This window comes from Procambarus clarkii, chromosome 46 (assembly GCF_040958095.1).
Source record: "Procambarus clarkii isolate CNS0578487 chromosome 46, FALCON_Pclarkii_2.0, whole genome shotgun sequence".
Taxonomy (NCBI): Eukaryota; Metazoa; Arthropoda; class Malacostraca; order Decapoda; family Cambaridae; genus Procambarus; species Procambarus clarkii.
This window is the reverse complement of record NC_091195.1, coordinates 32,602,106-32,624,379: the sequence shown is the minus strand read 5'-3', so window position 1 is coordinate 32,624,379 and position 22,274 is coordinate 32,602,106. Positions and strand designations below refer to the sequence as shown.

The following is a 22,274-nucleotide window of genomic DNA, read 5'->3' as shown; positions in this document are numbered from 1 at the left end:
TAATGAGGACAAAATGAAACAATAAAATTCGCATAGCAGGGCAAGCAAAGACAAATTCTGAAGTTTTTTTCAGTTATATCGAACAACGATTAGGGAAAGGATTGGTCCATTAAAAACTGAGACGGGTCAGATAACTGATAACGACGAAGAGATGAGTAGTATTTTTAATAAATATTTTATCTCCGTATTTACTAAAGAGGAACTTAACGTTATGCCTTCAGCCGAACTAGTCTATGATAGTGGGGGGAAGTGGACAGGTTGACTAGTTTAGCAGTTTGCCGATGATGCAAAAATCGGTAGGGAAATAAACACAGAAGAAGACTCACTATCACTACACGTTGATCTAAATAGGGTTTTGAAATGGTCAAAAGATTGGCAGATGCAGTTTAATGTTGATAAATGTAAAGTTTTGAGGCTATGTAATGATGATAGAGTTACAAGGTACATAAGAACATAAGAACATAAGAACAAAGGTAACTGCAGAAGGCCTATTGGCCCATACGAGGCAGCTCCTATTCTATAACCACCCAATCCCACTCATATACTTGTCCAACCCGTGCTTGAAACAATCGAGGGACCCCACCTCCACAATGTTACGCGGCAATTGGTTCCACAAATCAACAACCCTGTTACTGAACCAGTATTTACCCAAGTCTTTCCTAAATCTAAACTTATCCAATTTATATCCATTGTTTCGTGTTCTGTCCTGTGTTGATACTTTTAATACCCTATTAATATCCCCCCGGTTATGTCCATTCATCCACTTGTAAACCTCTATCATGTCACCCCTAACTCTTCGCCTTTCCAGTGAATGCAACTTAAGCTTTGTTAATCTTTCTTCATATGAAAGATTTCTAATTTGGGGAATTAACTTAGTCATCCTACGCTGGACACGTTCAAGTGAATTTATATCCATTCTATAATATGGCGACCAAAACTGAACTGCATAATCTAAATGGGGCCTAACTAGAGCAAGATATAGCTTGAGAACCACACCAGGTGTCTTGTTACTAACGCTGCGATTAATAAATCCAAGTGTCCGATTTGCCTTATTACGAACATTTATGCATTGATCCTTTTGTTTTAAATTCTTACTAATCATAACTCCCAGATCCCTTTCGCAATCCGACTTCGCAATCACAACACCATCTAGCTCGTATCTTGTAACTCTATCATCATTACCTAACCTCAGAACTTTACATTTATCAGCATTAAACTGCATCTGCCAATCCTTTGACCATTTCAAAACCCTATCTAGATCAACTTGAAGTGATAGTGAGTCCTCCTCCGAATTAATTTCCCTACCGATTTTCGTATCATCGGCAAATTTGCAAATGTTGCTACTCAAACCTGAATCTAAATCATTTATATATATTATAAACAACAGAGGTCCCAGGACAGAGCCTTGAGGCACTCCACTTACAACATTTTCCCACTCTGACTTGATTCCATTTATACTAACTCTCTGTTTCCTTTGGTATAGCCATGCCCTAATCCAGCTTAATATAGCACCCCCAATACCATGAGACTCTATTTTTTTAATCAGTCTTTCATGTGGCACTGTATCAAAAGCTTTGCTAAAGTCAAGGTATACAACATCGCAATCCTTACCACTATCAACTGCCTCAACAATGCTAGAATAAAAAGATAACAAATTTGTTAAACATGAACGGCCATTTATAAAACCATGTTGCGACTCAATTATTAATTTATGTTTTTCAAGATGAAGACGAATTTTATTTGCTATTATAGATTCGAGTAACTTTCCCACAATAGACGTTAGGCTAATTGGTCGATAGTTAGACGCAAGTGATCTATCTCCTTTCTTAAAAACTGGTATCACATTAGCAACTTTCCAAAACTCTGGCACTCTGCCTGACTCTATTGATTTATTAAATATGGTTGACAGTGGGTCACAAAGCTCCTCTTTGCATTCTTTAAGCACCCTAGCAAACACTTCATCCGGCCCTGGGGATTTGTTTGGTTTGAGTTTTACTATTTGTTTAAGAACATCCTCCCTGGTAACTGCTAAACTCGTCAACCTGTCCTCGTCCCCACCCACATAGACTTGTTCGGCTGAAGGCATATTGTTAAGTTCCTCTTTAGTAAATACAGATACAAAATATTTATTAAAAATACTACTCATCTCTTCATCACTATCTGTTATTTGACCTGTCTCAGTTTTTAATGGACCTATCCTTTCCCTAGTCTTAGTACGATATAACTGAAAAAACCCTTTAGGATTTGTCTTTGCTTGCCCTGCTATGCGAACTTCATAGTTTCTTTTTGCTTTCCTTATCTCTTTTTTAACATTTCTAACCAGTTGTACGAATTCCTGTTCTAAAGTGACCTCCCCATTTTTAATCCTTTTGTACCAAGCTCTCTTTTTACCTATAAGGTTCTTCAAATTCTTTGTTATCCACTTTGGGTCATTAGTATACGATCTATTCAATTTGTATGGTATACTACGTTCCTGTGCTTTGTTTAGAATATTCTTAAATAAGTTATATATTGAATCCACATCGAAATCCCCATTTAAGTCACCTATCGCTGGGTTCATGTCTCGCTCCAAGACCGGCCCACACCCCATACCCAAGCCTTTCCAATCAATTTGACCCAAAAAATTTCTTAGGCTATTAAAATCAGCTTTTCGAAAATCTGGCACTTTAACAGAATTTTCTCCTACTGGTCTATTCCATTCTATGCTAAATCTGATTTCTTTGTGATCACTGCTCCCTAGCTCACTCCCTATTTCGATGTCATTAATTTGCGTTTCCCTGTTAGTTAACACTAAATCTAAAATATTATTTTCCCGTGTTGGTTCCTTAATGTGTTGCGTAAGAAAACAATCGTCAATTAATTCTAGAAAATCTTCTGCTTCACTATTCCCTGTTTTGTTCAACCAGTTTATTCCGCTAAAATTAAAGTCACCCATGACATAAATACTGTTAGATCTAGATGCTCTAGATATTTCATCCCATAGATGCTTTGCTTCCATTCTGTCTAAATTTGGTGGCCTATATATTACTCCTATTATAATATTATTAGCTTTTTCGTTTAATTCAATCCAAATAGTTTCTGTGTGTGGCTCTGTTTTGATTCCCTCTTTGAGACTACATTTCAAATTGTCCCTAACATATATGGCTACTCCACCTCCTCGTCTAATATATCTATCTGTGTGAAATAGTTTAAATCCATATATTTGATATTCAGCTAATAGTTCTCTATTTTCTACATTCATCCACGTTTCGGTAAGTGCAATAATATCTATTTTTTCTGTGCAGACAAGAGCATTTAATTCGTTAATTTTATTTCTTAGACTTCTACTGTTAGTGTAATATACCCTAAGTGAATTGCTATTTTGCGGACCTTCTCTTTCCCTGATCGTTTTGCCAATTCCTTTCTCCCACAAACACATACTTTTATTACCTCCTTCCTCCAAATAAATTCCCATACCTCTATCTACTAACAGTTTAAACCCAAACAAACACCTCTAACCACTTCTTCTAGCGAGTTCGCAACAGCAACAACCCCAGCTCTCGATAGATGCACCCCATCACGAGCATACATTTCATTTCTTCCATAGAAGTGTTCCCAGTTGTCTATGAAAGATATTGCATTTGATTTGCAATATCTTTCCAGCCGGCAATTGACACCAAGTGCCCTCGATATCCATTCATTTCCCACTCCCTTTCTTGGAAGAATGCCACATATGATCGGGATTCCTCCCTTGCTCCTAACTAACTCTATGGCTGTTTTATACCTCTGAATCAGTTCCTCACTCCTGACTCGACCAACATCATTTCCTCCCACGCTAATGCAAATAATGGGATTGTTCCCATTACCAGCCATAATATCATTCATGTTGTTTATAATATCACCAATGCCAGCTCCGGGATAGCAAACCCTTAACCTGTTCCCCCTATCTCTAGCACAAAACGTTCTATCCAAATACCTTATCTGGGAATCTCCCACAACTAATGTTTGCTTAGGTACTTCCTTTACTTTCTGAGGGGCCTGCGCTTCCTTTCTCTTCGTTGCTTCGTACAAGCTAGATGATGTTGAGAATGCGAAAAGGATCTGGGAGTTATGATTAGCAATAATTTAAAACCAAAATAATCAATACACAAATGCTCGTAATAAAGCATTAGGGTTTATTAATCGAAGCGTTACTGATAAGACACCTGGTGTTGTTCTTCAATTATGTCTTGCTCTGGCAAGGCCTCATTTAGATTAAGCAGTTCAGTTTTGGTCTCCGTACTATAGAATGGATATAAGTTCACTAGGACACGCCCAGTATAGAATACAAAATTAATCCCCCAAATTAGAAACCCTTCATACGAAGAAAGATTGACAAACTTAAATTACATTCTTTAGAAAAGCGAAGAATTAGGGGTGACATGATAGAGGTGTACACGTGGATAAATGGGCATAACAAAGAGACTATTAACAGGGTATTAAAATTATCAACACAAGACAACACGAAACAATGGGTATAAATTGAATAAGTTTAGATTTAGGAAAGGCCTGGGTAAATATTGGTTCGGTAACAGGGTTGTTGATTTGTGGAACCAATTACCGCGTAGCGTGGTGGAGGTGGGGTCCCTCGATTGTTTCTAAGGTGGGTTGGACATGTATATGAGTTGGATTGGGTGGTTATAAATAGGAGCGGCCTCGTACGGGCCAATAGGCCTTCTGAAGTTACCTTATTCTTACGTTCTTATGGAACACATATTCACAATTCACCTGCAACATATGTATGTAATCTTCCTGAACACATGTATAACTCTTCTCTATTACACGTATAATTCTTTTGTAACACATGTATATAATCCTCCTGGAGAGCTAACAAGTTATTGAAATTCAAAAGATAGTAAAGAAACTCTTGCATTTACAATAAAGTTTATTTTCTACAACGTTTCGTGCCACTCTGGAACCTGTTCAGGTGCAGGGATTCACAGTGAGAGGGTGTGCTACCTGGAGCTCCGATTGTGCTCCCATAATAATAATGGAAGGTGTTGTAAAGAAACTGATGAATCTATGTGGAGCTCTGAGGGTAGATGTGGATTCCCTGCAGGAGAAGCTTCGACAGATGCAGGAAATAAGAAAGATGCAAAAACTTCAAGAAGAAGGAAATGAGAAGAGCCGCAGTTGAACATCGTCGTCTTGTAATGGTACAGGACAGGGGACTTAATTAAGAAGATTCTGACAAGGCCGCCTACAGATGTCCTAAGGATTTCTAACTCATTCGCCATGTTGGAAGACGAGTGCTGTAGGGAGTCTGCAGTTCGATTGAAAGGGATGGCAAGGAAGGGAGCGCCGCTACCTCAATCTGCTCACATAGTAAAGGAAGTACCTAAGCGTCTTTTGGTTGTGGGAGATTCCCAGGTGATATATTTGGGTAAAACGTTTTGTGCCAGAGATAGGGGGACTGGTTGGGGGTTTGCTGTCCAGGAGCGGGGAATTAGTAACATTGTTGACATCATGGGACAATGTTGTGGCTAGAAATGGGAACGAGCCCATTATTTGTGTCGGTGCCAGTGGAAGTGATGTTGGACGAGATGAGGGTGGGGAGCTGATACAGAGGTTTGAGAATTCCATGTAATTAGTTAGGAGCAAGGGAGGGGTCCGATCATGTGTGGCATTCTTTCAAGAAAAGGAGTTAGAAATTAATGGTAGTCGAGGACACTTGGTGTCAATTGCCGACTGGACAAATATTGAAAAGTAAAAGCAAAATAATCATATCATTCATAGATAAATAGATACACTTCAATGGAAGAAATTACAAGTATGTTCTGGATGGGCTACATCTGTCGAGGGCTGAGGAAGTTGTTGTTGCGGACTCGTTGGAGTCTTTGGAGGTGTTTTTTTGGGGGGGATTGAACTATTGGTAGATGGTGGTATGAAAGTTGATGTGGAAAGTATGTGGTTTTGTGGGAGAAGCAGGCTGGCAAAATGATCAGGGAGGGAGTTGGTGTATTACACGAACAGTGCGAGTCTGGGAAACAAAATAGACGATTTGTGTGCTCTTGTATGCACAGAAGAGATGAATGCTGTTGCACTTGCCGAAGTGTGAATGACTGTGGAGAATAGAGAGCTGTTAGCTGAATGTCAAGTAAATGGATCTGGGCTGTTTCACACTGATGAATATGGCATCTGGCCATACAGATAGATGAGGAGGGGGAGTGGCCGTGTATGTTGGGGAAAGTTTGAAGTGTGGTCTCAGAGAGGCAATCGGGACTTAGCCGGCCACGGAGGCTGTTTGGCTGGAATTAGACGAAAAAACAAATGGTCTTGTATTAGGAGTTGACTTCCCCATTTATAATCTTTTTGTACCATCCTCTCTTTCTACCAATAAGGTTCTTCAGATCCTTTGTTATCTATTTTGGGTCATTATTATTGTACGATCTATTCAATTTATATGATATACTACGTTCCTGTGCTTTGCTTAGAATATTTAAACTCAGTTAAATTTTAAATCGACATCGAAATCCTTTTTTTAGATCACCCATTGCTGGGTACACGTCTCCCTCAAAGACCGGCCCACACTCCCATTTCCAAGACTTTCAAATCTATTTCACCCCAAAAAAATCTTAGGCCATAAAAATCAGCTTTTCAAAAATCTTGCACTTTAACGGAATTTTCTCCTACAAATTCATTCCACTCTACACTAACTTTGATTTTTTTGTGATAAATTTTCCCCTAGCACACTCCCTCTTTCGATGTCATTAATTTGTGTTTTCCTGTTAGTTAACACTAAGTAAAAAATATTATTTTCCCATGTTGGTTCCCTAATGTGTTGCTTAAGAAAGCAATCGTCAATTAATTCTAGAAAATCTTCTACTTTATTATTCCCTGTTCTGTTAATTCAGTTTATTCCACTAAAATTAAAGTCATCCATGATAAATACTTTTTACCTAGATGCGTTAGATATTTCATCGAATAGATGCTTTGCTTCCATTCAGTCTACGTTTGGTGGCCTGAATATAACTCCTATTATAAGATTTCTAGCTTTTTCGTTTAATTCTAGCAAAATAGTTTCTGTGTGTGGCTCAGTTTGGACTCCTTTTTTGAGACGGCTTTTCAAATTTTTCCTAACATATATGGCTACTTCCTCTCCTCATCTAATATATCTATCTGTGAGAAATATTTTAAATCTATTTTTTTATTCAGCTAATAGTTCTCTATTTTCTACATTCATCCATGTTTCGGTAAGTGCAATAATATCTATTGTTTCTGGCCAAACAAGAGCATTTAAATTGTTTATTTTGTTTGTTAGACTCCTACTGTTTGTGTAATATACCTTCAGTGTATTGTTGTTTTGAGGCCCTTCTCCTTACCTGTTCATTTTATCATTTTTTCCCCGACCATCACATACTTTTATTGCCTCCTTTCTCCATATCAATTCTCATAACACTATCTATTAACAGTTTAAACCCAAACAAACCGCTCCAACCACAGGTTCCATCGAGTTGGCAACAGCAACAACCCCAGCCCTGGATAAATGCATCCCATCCCGAGCAGCTGCGGGTGGATAATATATATAGCGTTTTAATGAGAATATTATGAACTTATTTCAGGATGATGATATACATCTGTTCCAATGGGTTTACATACATGAGTTTCAGTAGGACTACATATATCTGTTCCAAAATAATTGTATACAGCTGTTGCAGGAGGATTGAAAACATCTGTTCCATGAGGAATATTTGAATCTGTTTCAGGAGGATTATATACATTTTTTCTAGGGGAATTATATAATTTTTTTTCTATATAAATGTGTTGTATGAGAATTATATATGTTCTCCTGAAGGATTATGTACGTGTGTTCCAGAAGGCTTATGTACATACGCATCTATCCCAGCCTCCTTCTCCACACGCCTCTCCCTTCCTCCATGGATGTAAGCTACAAATATGGGCTAATGAAACTAAATGTCAAAAGCCTAGAGGATAGAAGGAACATAAGGGATATGATCTCATCTTACAAGATACTGAAGGGAATAAATAAGGTGGAGAAGGATGCCCTCTATAGGTTGAGAGAAACAAGACGAGAGGACACAGGTGGAAGCTGGAAGCACAAATGAGTCAAAGGGATGTAAGAAAGTACTCGTACCGTGTACAGGTAGTTAAAAAGTGGGATTCTATAAAAGAGGAAGTGGTGAAGCCCCCCCCCCCCTTCATCCACAACTTGAAGCCCCGATACGTCGAAGATTTTGAAAGTCAGAGTAGTTAAGTTGAAACTCGGCAAGTAAAAGGAAAACAAGCATGGCATGAAGAGCGAGACCTCACTCCCCTTCAGACACTCATTGATAAGTACTGATAAGTAAGTACAGTTCTCCCAGTTCCTTCCTCCACAACCCTCTTCCTTACACGGCAACAGAGAGTACTACAGAGTGAGACAAAAGGGCTGTGCAGCATATCTACGCAAACAAATATTCAAGAGTGACTGGTTCACAATACCCCGTACCTTACCTTGAGGTTACCTTGAGGTGCTTTCGGGGCTTAGTGTCCCCGCAGCCCGGTCGTCGTCCCGTCCCCCCACCAGATACAGAAATACAACCACATGAACAAATACTCATCGGGAAAAACGTAAGCAGCCCATTTGTCACGAGTAACATAAAATAAATGAACACAAATGCAGATGGAGTTGCTAATACAAGAAAAGAGTTACAGGAAAGAGTGGCAGAAGTACAACTGCTCATGACTCTTATAACGGAAACGAAACTTACAGAAGTTATAGGAAAAGCAATCTTTCCACAAGAGTATCAAGTAATAATGAGAGATAGAATGCACATAAGGGGAGTTGGTGCACACTAGAGCTCTGAAGAACTTGAAATAACAGAAGGATATGACCAGCAAGAGAATATACTAGTAATAACAACAGTGGGAAGAGTGAAGATAAGTGAAGATAAGTGGCAGCAGTGATACAGGTGTATATACCCATCAGCGAGCCGGTCGGCTGAGCGGACAACAAGCTGGATTTGTGATCCTATGGTCCCGGGTTCGATCCCGGGCGCCGACGAGATACAATGGGCAGAGTTTCTTTCACCCTATGCCCCTGTTACCTAGCAGTAAAATAGGTACCTGGTGTTAGTCAGCTGTCATGGGCTGCTTCATGGGGAGTGGAGGCCTGGTCGAGGACCGGACGCGGGGACACTAAAAAAAGCTCCGAAATCATCTCAAGATAACCTCAAGATCCTTGACCAGGTGTATATACCCATCCTAGAGCAGATGTATATTACCATCCTGAAGCAGGTGTATATAACCATCCTGGAACAGGTGTATATAACTATCCTAGAGCAGGTATATATAACTAACCTGAAACATGTGTATATAACCATCCTTGAACAGGTGTATATACCCATCCTTGAGCAGGTGTATATACCCATCCTGGAGCAAGTGTATATACCCATCCTGGAACAGCTGTATTTACCCGTCCTGGAACAGCTGTATATACCCGTCCTGGAACAGCTGTATATACCCGTCCTGGAACAGCTGTATATACCCATCCTGGAACAGCTGTATATACCCATCCTGGAGCAAGTGTATATTACCATCCTGGAGCAGGTGTTTATAACCATCCTTGAGCTGGTGTATATTGTTATGTCTTGTTCACACCGCTCGTTGAACTACTGGGTCAATAAAATATGTTGCTCTCTAGGGGTCATTGAGAGATAAAACCCCGTATCAAAAAGGCGTTCAACCAGGGTGCCTCATCAGTACGTCACATACAAGAGTAATTAAATTATTTCACCAGGTTACAAATAAACACACATGTATATCAAATATTTGTATAATATAAAAAATGTATATCTATCAAAATAATATTATCCTTCAGGTATAATAGTAATCAGATGGCCTACTAAAGTATTATAATGTAATAAAGTATGCTCGCCAAATAATTGTAACTACTAAGACAAAATACAGAATATAAAACAGAGAAAGCTTATCACACCAGTTGCCGTGATGGCCCGTTCTCAGATACTAACTCAACTGGCCTCGGAAGCCCCTCGCTTGCGCTCCCTCACAACATAACGAATGGTAAATTTATATAAAATTAACTTATTTAAATGAGCTATATAACTGGGCTAAAGCAAACATTAGAATAACTTAAATATGAATAGTCAGGTTGACATGCATCAACAGAGGTAATGTATTTTATATAAAACAAATATATTTGTATATAATAAAAAATAGGAAACTCCTGGCAACTACACAACTGAACAAGATCAAAGTTTATAATCACGAAACTTACAGGTCCTGGACGTGTGACTAGATCGCGCACCACACTCCTGTTCAACTGTGTTGCCAAGATATATGACACATTACACAAATATATATACAAGCCTTCATGCAAGAACAAAATAAATTCAATATTATATTGTACATTAAGGTGAGTATTCCTTAAATAGGAATACGTAACATATATAACCCTCTTGGAGCAGGCGTATATAACCCTCCTGGAGCAGGTGTATATACCCATCCTGGAGCAGGTGTATGTACCATCCTGGAGCAGGTGTATATACCCATCCTGGAGCAGGTGTATGTACCATCCTGGAGCAGATGTATATAACCATCCTGGAGCAGGTGTATATACCCATCCTGGAACAGGTGTATATACCCATCCTGGAGCAGGTGTATATACCCATCCTGGAGCAGGTGTATATACCCATCCTGGAGCAGGTGTATATACCCATCCTGGAACAGGTGTATATACCCATCCTGGAGCAGGTGTATATACCCATCCTGGAGCAGGTGTATATACCCATCCTGGAGCAGGTTTATATACCCATCCTGGAGCAGGTGTATATACCCATCCAAGAACAGGTGTATATAACCATCCTGGAGCAGGTGTATATAACCATCCTGGAGCAGGTGTATATACCCATCCTAGAACAGGTGTATATAACCATCCTAGAACAGGTGTATATACCCATCCTAGAACAGGTGTATATACCCATCCTAGAACAGGTGTATTTAACCATCCAGGAGCAGATGCATATACCCATCCTGGAGCAGATGTATATACCCATCCTAGAACAGGTGTATATAACCATCCTGGAGCAGATGTATATAACCATCCTGGAGCAGATGTATATAACTAATAACAGTTTAATATGTAAAAAAAATATCTCTGAAATGACCTTAGATTTTCTAAAACGAGAAAGTTCGTTTTCTGTGAATCATCAGATGTGCAGCAAGAGCGAGATGGAGCAGATTGCTTTAAAGATGCTGGACAAGGCATTCAAGCCCGGGCAGGAACCCCATCAGGTCATCGCTGTATACAATGAGTGGTGCAAGACCTATGAAGAGGTTAGTAAGAATTTCCATTTTTGTTCATAATACCAATATATGTTGTTTAGGTAATCTCTTTCTTAGGCAGAAGATTCTGCCTGTTCCCCTTACTGCCAATTCATCAACGTATCTGCATGCACCAACGTAGGGAATCAACATCAACAACAACAACAATATGTGCACTGTGTCTATACACACACCACCCACCTCTACCCTCTAGTACCCAAGACTCCTGGACACCTGCTGTCTGGGCAGCAGGAGTCACTCAGCCACTCACCCAGCGCTGCTCACTAACTACTTGTTTAATTGCCCGCTGATGGTTACCCCACAACATCAGCGCCATCTATGCTGGCCCGGCCCGCATATATAAGGAGCCCACCGACGTTCAGTCCTCGACGGGAGGCATCTCCCATCATGCAGGGTGCAGTCGCACCTCCACAGATCTCCAGTATCATCTATTGATACTGGAGATCCACAGATCTCCATTATCCTCTATTGATACTGGTAATAGCTCAAAAGGGCAACCACTTACGGGCTATTCGTGCCCGTGTCACCTTTCGGGTGGCTTAATCTTCATCAATCGTCAATCAATAGGACACATTGAACGGGAGACATCTCCCGTTCATCTACCATCTATCAGCTGTTGATACTGGTAATGGCTCAAAAGAGCCACCACTTACGGGCTATTCATGCCCATGCCACCTTTTGGGTGGTTTAATCTTTATCAATCAATCAATCGTTCAGTCCGGGTGGGAGAGCTCATAGCACTTAAAGCACTGCTGGATCTCATGGTATCGTTCCTTTTTTATTTGGTGGGGTGGTATTTTTAGGCCGAAGTAGTAGAATCCTTGTGTGGCAGCCTGGGTTGCCGCAGCTATGGTGGTGAACGTAATCTTCATTGATGTTTTGTCGGTGTTACAGAACTCTGGGTTGAATCTTGAGGTTATCTTGAGATGATTTCGGGGCTTTAGTGTCCCCGCGGCCCGGTCCTCGACCAGGCCTCCACCCCCAGGAAGCAGCCCGTGACAGCTGACTAACACCCAGGTACCTATTTTACTGCTAGGTAACAGGGACATAGGGTGAAAGAAATTCTGCCCATTGTTTCTCACCGGCGCCTGGGATCGAACCCAGGACCACAGGATCACAAGTCCAGCGTGCTGTCCGCTCGGCCGACCGGCTCCCCTGAATACCGACAGGTTTGGATTTTCGTCCTCTATATTGTTTATGATATGATGTTGAGGTCGCTCAGCGATCCACCGGCTGGTCCTGCTGGTAAAAACAGTTTTTCCGGCCAGGAACTGACGTGGGAAGTGAGGATGTAGGTAGTGCTCTTTGCGAAGAATGGCATCGTTAGTGAGGAGTTTTTCTAGCTCCTCTTCACATGAAAAGTAGAGCACGATATCCTCACCTTCCTGACTAATGTCAGCGGGTTTGAGGCCAGTTACGTCCTTCAGGACCTTTAAAGTATTGCTTCTTCCGATAGCATGACCTTCAAGTGGAGTCGCTCTAACCTTAAGACGTTTGGGTCGCATTGTGACCACACTGCGCCTTGTGATATGTTGGCGGGAGATGTCTACCGTCCTGTGTGACCCTCAGACGGCAGCTCCAGACCCACAGACGGCAGCTCCAGACCCACAGACGGCAGCTCCTGACCCACAGACGGCAGATGTTGACCCACAGACGGCAGCTCCTAACCTATAGACGGCAGCTCCAGACCCACAGACGGCAGCTCCTGACCCTCAGACGGCAGCTCCTGACTCACAGACGGCAGCTCCAGACCCACAGACGGCAGCTTCTGACCCACAGACGGCAGCTGTTGACCCACAGACGGCAGCTCCTGACCCACAGACGGCAGCTCCTGACCCACAGACGGCAGCTCCTAACCTACAGACGGCAGCTCCTGACCCACAGACGGCACCTGCTGACCCACAGACAGCAGCTCCTGACTCACAGACGGCATCTTCTGACTCACAGAGGCCAGCTCCTGACCAACAGGAGACTTTCCTTAACCTACAGACTATAACTCCTACTGGATTCGAATCTGCTTCCGGGAACATCCAAGACGCTGCCCCTTAACATGCTAGGGGTATAATATCCTTTCTTCCCCACAGGCGCATGTAATTTTGAAAAAAAAATTATTTTTTCTTCCTAACCTGTTAATTTGTGTTCACTGATCACGGGAAAAAAAATAAAAAAATCGTAAGTGGCATATATTGGCCGCTATAGGGCGGGGAAGTCTGGCAAAAAATAGGCGCCGACTCAGCGTGCGTCCCAGGCGGTCTGTTGATCGCCAGCTGTCAGGCCGGAGTTGCCACAAAGAGATAATTACCTAATTATTTCAATGTCTCTGATTGTTTTTTCATAGTTTTTTGCTGTAATATTATTCAATAGTGTGTAGTTTGATATATTTATATAATAAAATGAGTGAATCATTGCTGTACTCAAAAATATGGTGTGCATATTGTTGATTCAATTATGTTCATCAATCAATGAACAAATACTTTGTCGGTTATTACACTATAAGCACAGGTTATATATAAGTATCTGCATGTTTTGTTTACCATAACGAACCACTAAGTAGCTATTATGAGTCAAAAAGTAACGAGGAGTTCATCAATCAATGAACAAATACTTTGTCGGTTATTACACTATAAGCACAGGTTATATATAAGTATCTGCATGTTTTGTTTACCATAACGAACCACTAAGTAGCTATTATGAGTCAAAAAGTAACGAGGAGTGACCGCCGTGTACCAGCCAGCCACTCATGCCCTCCCTCAAGTCATCTGACTCACCAACATTCTCCTCCCACAATACTGTTTTTGCTTTTATTCGCTATATACAGATGTTATATATAAGTATCTACATTCGTGTTCACCATAACAAGCCACTAAGTTGGTATGCTGAGTGGCAGTGGCAGCCCAACACTGGCTGCCACTCCCTCCCTCCCTCACCTCACCTGACTTGCCACCATTCTCCACCCACCATACTGTTTTTGCTTTTATATACAGACGTTATATATAAGTATTTACATGTTTTGTTCACCATAACTGTACATCTAAGCTTGTATGGTGAGTAAAGGCACAAAGAAGTAGGACCTCACACAGTCAGCTGATGGCTGCCGCCCTCAAGGCCAGACGCACTAATCTTTCTCCTCCAACAATACTGTTTGTGGTGTTATTAAACTATATACACACATTATATATAAATATCTACCTGTTTTATTCACCATACTTGTTCAAGTAAACTGGTATTTGTGCCCAAAGACCATCGTGGTAACCAGTAAACAACACCTTCGTCTGCACGGGGGCGTCGTGCAGACGACGCTGCTGCCCTCACCAAAATGGCGGCTCCCAAACTTCTCTTGCTGTTTATACCCTCTATACACACGTTATATATAAGTATCTACATTTATGTTCACCATAGCGAACCACTAAGCTGGTATGGTGAGTGCAGTCAATAAAAGGTGGCCACACACAGTCAGAAGACATCGCCACCACCCTCCCTCCATGGCGCACAGCGCTAAATATCACCACAATCCTGCTATTATCAGAACCCTGGTCAGTTTTATCAGTCAGGGGGTCTTCTATAATAATATCATCACTACATAATAGCATGAACAAGTATATTATGGCATTTTTAGGCGATGCTGTGGTCACAAGCTGAACAGCAGTGCTGTTAGCTCATGCTGCGTGCATCAGGCTTGGTAGCTCACTCAATACTGAGGCCAATAACACCCGGGAGTTTGGCCCACGATTTTTTTTTTAAATGGCGTCTGTTTACAAGAGCCCTGATGAAGGTGTGGTGAACTCCGTGTATCCGCAGGCCTTTTAAATCTTGTGTAGTACTCCAACACGTCATATGACGTGATGCGCAGTTGACTGGAACAACTTCCAACACGTCATATGACATGATGCGCACTTTAAGGGTTAATCAACCAGGGACGATGAAGGCATGCAGACGTCATTGACCATTAGCGATGTCTGTGCAGGGTTATCTTGAGATGATTTCGGGGCTTTTTAGTTTCCCCGCGGCCCGGTCCTCGACTAGGCCTCCACCCCCAGGAAGCAGCCCGTGACAGCTGACTAACACCCAGGTACCTATTTTACTGCAAGGTAACAGGGGCATAGGGTGAAAGAAACTCTGCCCATTGTTTCTCGCCGGCGCTTGGGATTGAACACAGGATCACAAGTACAGCGTGCTGTCCGCTCGGCCGACCGGCTCCTTTTCAGGGAGCCAGTCGGCCGACTCAGAGACACATCTGCAGGGTCACCGAGGTGACGAAATTAAAGTGCGAAGGGAGGCGGCCTTTTAATCCCCTTGAGTAAAATGGCAGGGGCTAGAAAGGAGCTGTTTAATCCACCCCTTTGACAAATTATATATGATGGAAGGTCGAACTCAATAAATGAATGAAAATATTAGGAGACTACGAGGTACTGAGGAATAAAAATACAAAAGAACGGACTATGCCCTGCGAAAAAAATGAAAACACCCCGTGAACTAAGCCCGGCAGGGGACCGGGCATCGCGGGCCGAAAAATGTCCGGACCAGAGGTCTGCAGGTGCATTTTTTCGGTGAAACCCAAATGCCAGAGGTCTGCATGAGCGTTGTTTCGGTAAAACCCAAGGGCCAGAGGTCTGCAACTGAAAAAATGAAAATTACAGACCTCTCGCCTGGTTTTCACTACTACTGAGAAAGATCCTGATACATAACCACAAGCATCCGATCAACTGACAACAGTGCTTGATACGTAAGTACCAGCTTCTGATATACTGACAACATCTGATAACAAGCCACCAGGGTCCGATCCACTGATAACAGCTCCTGATACATATAAAAGCACCAGCTTCTGGCCATTGATAACAACTTCTGATACCTAAGAACCAGCTTATGATCCACTGACGATAGCTCCTGATACTTCAGATCCGGTTTCGTATCCACTGACAACAGTTTATGACCCAATGACGCCAGCTTCTGACCCCATTGACGCCAGCTTCTGACCCACTGACAACAGCTCATGATACATAAACACTAGCCCCTGACCCACTGACAACAGCTCATGATACATAAACACTAGCCCCTGACCCACTGACAACAGCTCATGATACATAAACACTAGCCCCTGACCCACTGACAACAGCTAATGATACATAAGTACAAGCATCTGATCCACTGACAATAGCTGCAGATACATAAATACCCGCTTCTGACCCACTGACAACAGCTCCTGATATATAAACTGTAGATTCTGACCCATTGATAAGAGTTCCTGATACATAAACACCAGTTTCTGACTTACTGACAATAGCTTCTGATACTTAATCACAAGCTCCTGACCTAACGACATAATATCCTGAGACATAAGCACCAGCTTCTCACGCACTAACAACAGCTTTTGATACAAAGCACCAGCTCCTAACCCACTGAAACAGCTCACTATACATAAACACAATCTTTTCACCCACTGACAACAGCTCTTGTTATATAAACTCCAGATTCTGACACATTGATAACAGCTTCTGATACATAAATAACAGCTTCTGTGACACTGACAACAGCTCCTGATACATAAGAACTAGCTTCTGACCCACTGAAATCAGATCCTGATACATAGGCACCAGAATCTGATCAACTGAGGACAGCTCCTGATACATAAACACCAGCATCTCATCAACTGACAACAGCGCCTGATTCTTAAGTACCAGCTTCTGATATACTGATAAGAGCTAAGACCATCTCCTGATACATAAACAACCGTCTTTTAACCCACTGACAAGAGCTCTTGATACTTTAGTAACAGCCTCTGATCCACTGACAATAGCTTGGAAACCACTGTCAACAGATTTTGACCCACTGACAAAAATGCTTCTGATACACTGACAACAGCTCCTTATACACAAGCATCAGCTTCTGACCCACTGATAACAGCTTCTGATACATAAGCACTAGCTTCTGATCAGCTAACAACAGTTCCTGATACATAAACGTCAGCATCCGATCCAATAACAACAGCTTCTGATTCATAAACTCCACCATTTGGTCATCTGAATATAGCTTCCGATCCAGTAACATCAGATGCTGATACTTAAGTACCAGCCTCATACTCACTGACAACAGCTCCGATACATATATAAGCACCAGCTTCTGACCCACTGACAACAACTCCCGATACATAAGCATCACTTACTGAGTCACTGACAACAGCCCCTGACATATAAGCACCGGCTCCTGACCAACTAACAACAGCTTCTGATACATAAACTAGAGCTTTTGACCGACTGACATAAGCTCCTGATACTTAAACACCAGCTTCTGACCCACTGTATACAGCTCCTTTTTCTTAAGCACACGCTCCTGACCTACAAAAAACATGAAATAGAGATGAGAAACCCATGGTTTAATCAAAGTTGCAAGCTAGCAAAGCAGCTAAGTAAAAGGGCGTGGAGATACTATAGAAACAACAGAACACTAAAGAGCAGAGAAAGATACCAGAGCGCCAGGAATGAATACGTCAGGGTGAGAAGAGAGGTAGAGAGGCAATATGAAAATGACATAGCGAGCAAGGCAAAGACTCAACTCAAATTGCTGCATAGCCACATCAGGAGGAAAACAACAGTGAAGGAACAGGTAATGAAACTGAGGATAGGGGCAGAACGATTCACTACAAACGACAAGGAAGTGTGCGAGGAACTCAATAAGAAATTCCAGGAATTCTTCACCTCAGAGCAAGGAGAGGTCCCAGAGATAAGGAAGGGAACATCAACCCAGAGGCCACTAGAGGAGTTGGTGATTACCAGTGGGGAGGTGAGGAAGCATCTGCTAGATTTGGACGTGACAAAGGCTATAGGCCCGGATGGAATCTCACCATGGATTCTAAAGGAAGGAACAGAAGCTCTGTGCCTACCACTCTCCATGGTGTACAACAAGTCACTGGTAACAGGTGATCTGCCAAAAATTTGGAAGACGGCCAATGTAGTCCCAATATACAAGAAGGGTGATAGGCAGGAGGCACTGAACTACAGGCCAGTGTCCCTAACTTGCATTCCATGCAAGATGATAGAAAAGACTGTGCGAAAAAAGCTAGTGGAACATCTGGGGCAAAGGAATTTTGTAACACAACATCAGCATGGGTTCAGAGATGGCAAATCCTGCCTAACAGGATTAATTGAGTTCTATGACCAGGCAGCAAAAATTAGGCAAGAGAGAGAGAGGGCTGGGCAGACTGCATATTTCTGGACTGCCAGAAAGCTTTTGACACAGTACCATATAAGAGACTAGTGCACAAACTGGAGATGCAGGCAGGAGTGAAAGGGAAGGTACTCCACTGGATAAGAGAATTCCTAACCAACAGGACACAGCGAGTCACCGTGAGGGCTGAGGTCTCGGAGTGGCGGGAAGTCACCAGTGGAATCCCGCAGGGATCAGTCCTTGGACCTATACTGTTTCTGATATCCGTAAATGATCTCCCAGAAGGAATTGACTCGTTCCTCTCGATGTTTGCTGATGATGCAAAAATAATGAGGAGGATCAGGAAAGAGGGGGATAGTATGAGGCTACAAGATGACCTAGACCAAATGAAGAAATGGTTTGAGAAATAGCTACTTAAGTTCAACCCAAGTAAATGTTAGGTAATGAAACTAGGAGGAGAAACTATTTGGCCAGTCACTGGATACCGAATGGGAGATGAAGTCCTTCACGAAACGAACAAAGAGAAAGATCTGAGAGTTGATATCACGCCAAACCTGTCTCCCGAAGCCCACATCAAAAGAATAACATCAGCGGCCTATGCGAGGCTGGCTAACATCAGAACTGCTTTCAGAAACCCGTGTAAGGAATCCTTCAGAACCTTGTATACCACGTATGTAAGGCCAATCCTGGAGTATGTAGCCCCAGCATGGAGCCTGTATCTAGTCAAGCACAGGACGAAGCTGGAAAAAGTTCAGAGGTATGCCACTAGGCTAGTCCCAGAACTAAGAGGCATGAGTTATGAGGAAAGACTACGTGAACTGCACCTCAAATCGTTGGAAGACAGAAAAGCTAGGAGAGACATGATCACCACATACAAAATTCTCAGGGGAATTGACAAGGTGGACAAGGATGGATTATTTAACACGGGTGGCACACGCACAAGGAGACACAGGTGGAAACTGAGTATCCAAATGAGCCACAGAGACATTAGAAAGAACTTTTTCAGTGTCAGAGTAGTTAGTAAATGGAATGCACTAGGAAGTGATGTGGTGGAGGCTGACTCCATACACAGTTTCAAATGTAGACATGACAGAGCCCAATAGGCTCGGGAATCTGTATTTCAGTTGATTGACAGTTGAGAGGCGGGACCTGTTACGGCCCTATTGGGACGCAACCAGGTTCTTCTCTGATGTTAGTAGAGTTTGGGAATCCGGCCCCAAGTTAGTAGAGGCTTTCAAGGGGTGTGTTCCGTAACACAAGGTAAATTAAAGGGGGAGGGATACAAATGTTTTGATTTATATATATATTCACCACCACCATAAATAAATAAATACCAGTTGCACACGGGGGTTATTACTACATGATTATGTACAAGGTTGTCTTCCTCCGAAGACACTGGATGCTCCACGGTGCGCACTTTGGGTAGCCCTGGTTCTTTCCTCCATGGCCCTCGCTGAATCCTCTATGATTCTCTTGGCGAATCTACCCTGGCCACAGGCCAGCCAAATCACAGTCCCACTGGGTGCTCCGTCGTGGAGGCCTTCAACCACAATCCAGCCTGTATCTGGCAGGTACCGATCAGCTCTGCTGTGTAGGCCACTCCACGACCGATACTAGGGTTGCGAGCCCTAGGCAGGAGCCTCGTGTGATCCCGCTGATCACTCCCCTCACTAAGCACCACAGTGGCTAGTCTCTTCCACCAGCCAGCCCCGGATAAGGCAATTCCTGATACTGCCATGTCACAGGCAGGCTAATACTCTCAACAGAGTTCATCCGGGGGTGACTCACAGCTTCTTCAGAGCAAACTCGTGAAGAGACCTTGGCTGCCTTGGGTTGACTGATCCATCGTCCAATACAGCAGTCCCAGGTCGACTCTGCAATCAGACACGTCATTAATACTGGGACGCTCTAGGGAACCTCACTTACAGGCTTAGACACAAACGTCCACCTATTCATTCCATAGATGGCTTTGCTGTCTAAGTGCCACCTCACCAGAGGTCAGCAGCGGCTATGTTACGAGCTGATTAAGACGGGAATCCAGCACCTGTGGCCGGTATATCCCGTCCTCAGTAGATGGTGTTGTCCATTTGGAGTGGGTTTCGGGAGCAGACTCACAGATGGCGTTGTCGTCACTGCTCCGTGCTCCGACGCTGGACTCGGGTCCGTAACACCTCCCCACCAAAAAGAATTTGGTTTGGGTTTCTATAAAAGAAAAAACAAACCAAATTATTACGTGGATACAACTCCAAACGGACTCACATACACAATGGACTGGAGTGGCGAGGATGTCTTGTCCGCAAAACTGTCCTAATGGGAAACTCTGACACAAAGGAAACTTGAAGATGGTAGGCAATGACCTGCCTGATGTGACTTCCCACACCTTCACTGAGATGTTAATCAGGGGCATAACCATCTCACGTGCCTCGGGTAAGGATCGGTACTGACGCAATCTGGGGTGAATCGACACCTCCCTGTGTCGTGGCACCGTTGATGGCTGGTCACAGACGGCATTTCTGATACCGGTCCGGTAGTCCTTCAGGGAGACGGGAACCTGGAATACAGGGGTCTGATAATTTAGAGTAACAGCGATTGTTGTTAAATCAGTACTCACAGCATAATTGTCCACTAGGCCCACACCTAGTCCCAACAGAGCTGCTTGTACTTGGAAGATGGTGTTCGCTCTGCCACTGTCAGGTCGACCAACGTTCCGTATAACGCTGAATCCAGGTTCGGCAATCACGCGGGGGGTGTCAACCTGTCGGAAACAGTTACTCATAATATCATTTCCCATACCTCCTGTATCCACCATCACCTTCCAGGTCCCTTCTTCGACTGCAACACTCACAGTGCAAGTCTCCAATCCCTGGGGGGTCTCTTTATGATGTTCATGGGAGCCATCATCTGTCGGATCGTCCACTGGTCCTTACTTAAAACACACACGAGAACAAAACAAAACATCGCTAAGAAACATTTGGCTAACATAGGGATAAGTTTCATGAGCATGTAATGTCCATAGCCGGCTATATCCATTAGCCTGGTATGGACCAAAAAGGGCACTAGAACCTTCGCACATACCTCACATACCTCTGGCGTCTGGGGAATCTCTGGCCGGTTCAGTATACATTGTACTTTGCCGTACCGCAAGTACTCATCCGCCTTCACTCCAGACTCTTGGGTATCCGTGGGTGCTTGTACACGAGGCCTCTCCTCTTGCTCAGTCGCTTCTGTCACCATAACCTCATGTTTCTTGTCAGGAGAAGAATCAGGAGAACCTATTAGAATGCTGTCGATCTGTTGGTGAGAGGAAGGATTAAACATGTTATCTAATTCCATGTCTGTCTGTACCTGGATATTACCAATGCCTGCTGTTACCTCAGACCCTCTTGCTGTTTCGGCTGACTCTTCAACAATCTTGGGATGATTGTTGCTCCAATCTGTCACCAAGTCGTTGGCTAGTATCACGTCAATCCCAGCTATAGGCAAGGTATCATGTTACGGCCCTATTGGGTCGCAACTGGTTTCTTCTCTGATGTTATTAGAGTTTGGGTATCCGGCCCCAAGTTAGTAGTGGCTTTCAAGGGGTGTGTTCAGTAACGCAAGAAAATGAAAGGGGAAGGGATACAAATACACTGCTTTTGTATATATAATCACCACCACCATAAATAAATATATTAACTGTCACACGGGGGGTATAAATACACAATGTACAGAATCGTCTTCCTCTGAAGACACAGGAATCTCCACGGTGCTCACTATGAGTAGCCCTAGTTCTCTTCATCGTGGCCCACGAT

At 42.9% G+C, this 22,274-nt stretch overlaps 1 protein-coding gene across 2 annotated transcripts in view; it reads left to right on the top strand.

Moving 5' to 3' along the window:
- LOC123770540 (methyltransferase-like protein 27) overlaps positions 1–22,274 on the top strand; it is a 121,572-nt gene that overhangs the window by 8,654 nt on the left and 90,644 nt on the right. For both annotated transcript variants that reach the window (XM_069301905.1, XM_045762549.2), the window contains exon 2: positions 11,191–11,313. In XM_069301905.1, the coding sequence (XP_069158006.1) occupies positions 11,191–11,313 (123 nt within the window). The remainder of the gene's footprint in view (positions 1–11,190; positions 11,314–22,274) is intronic.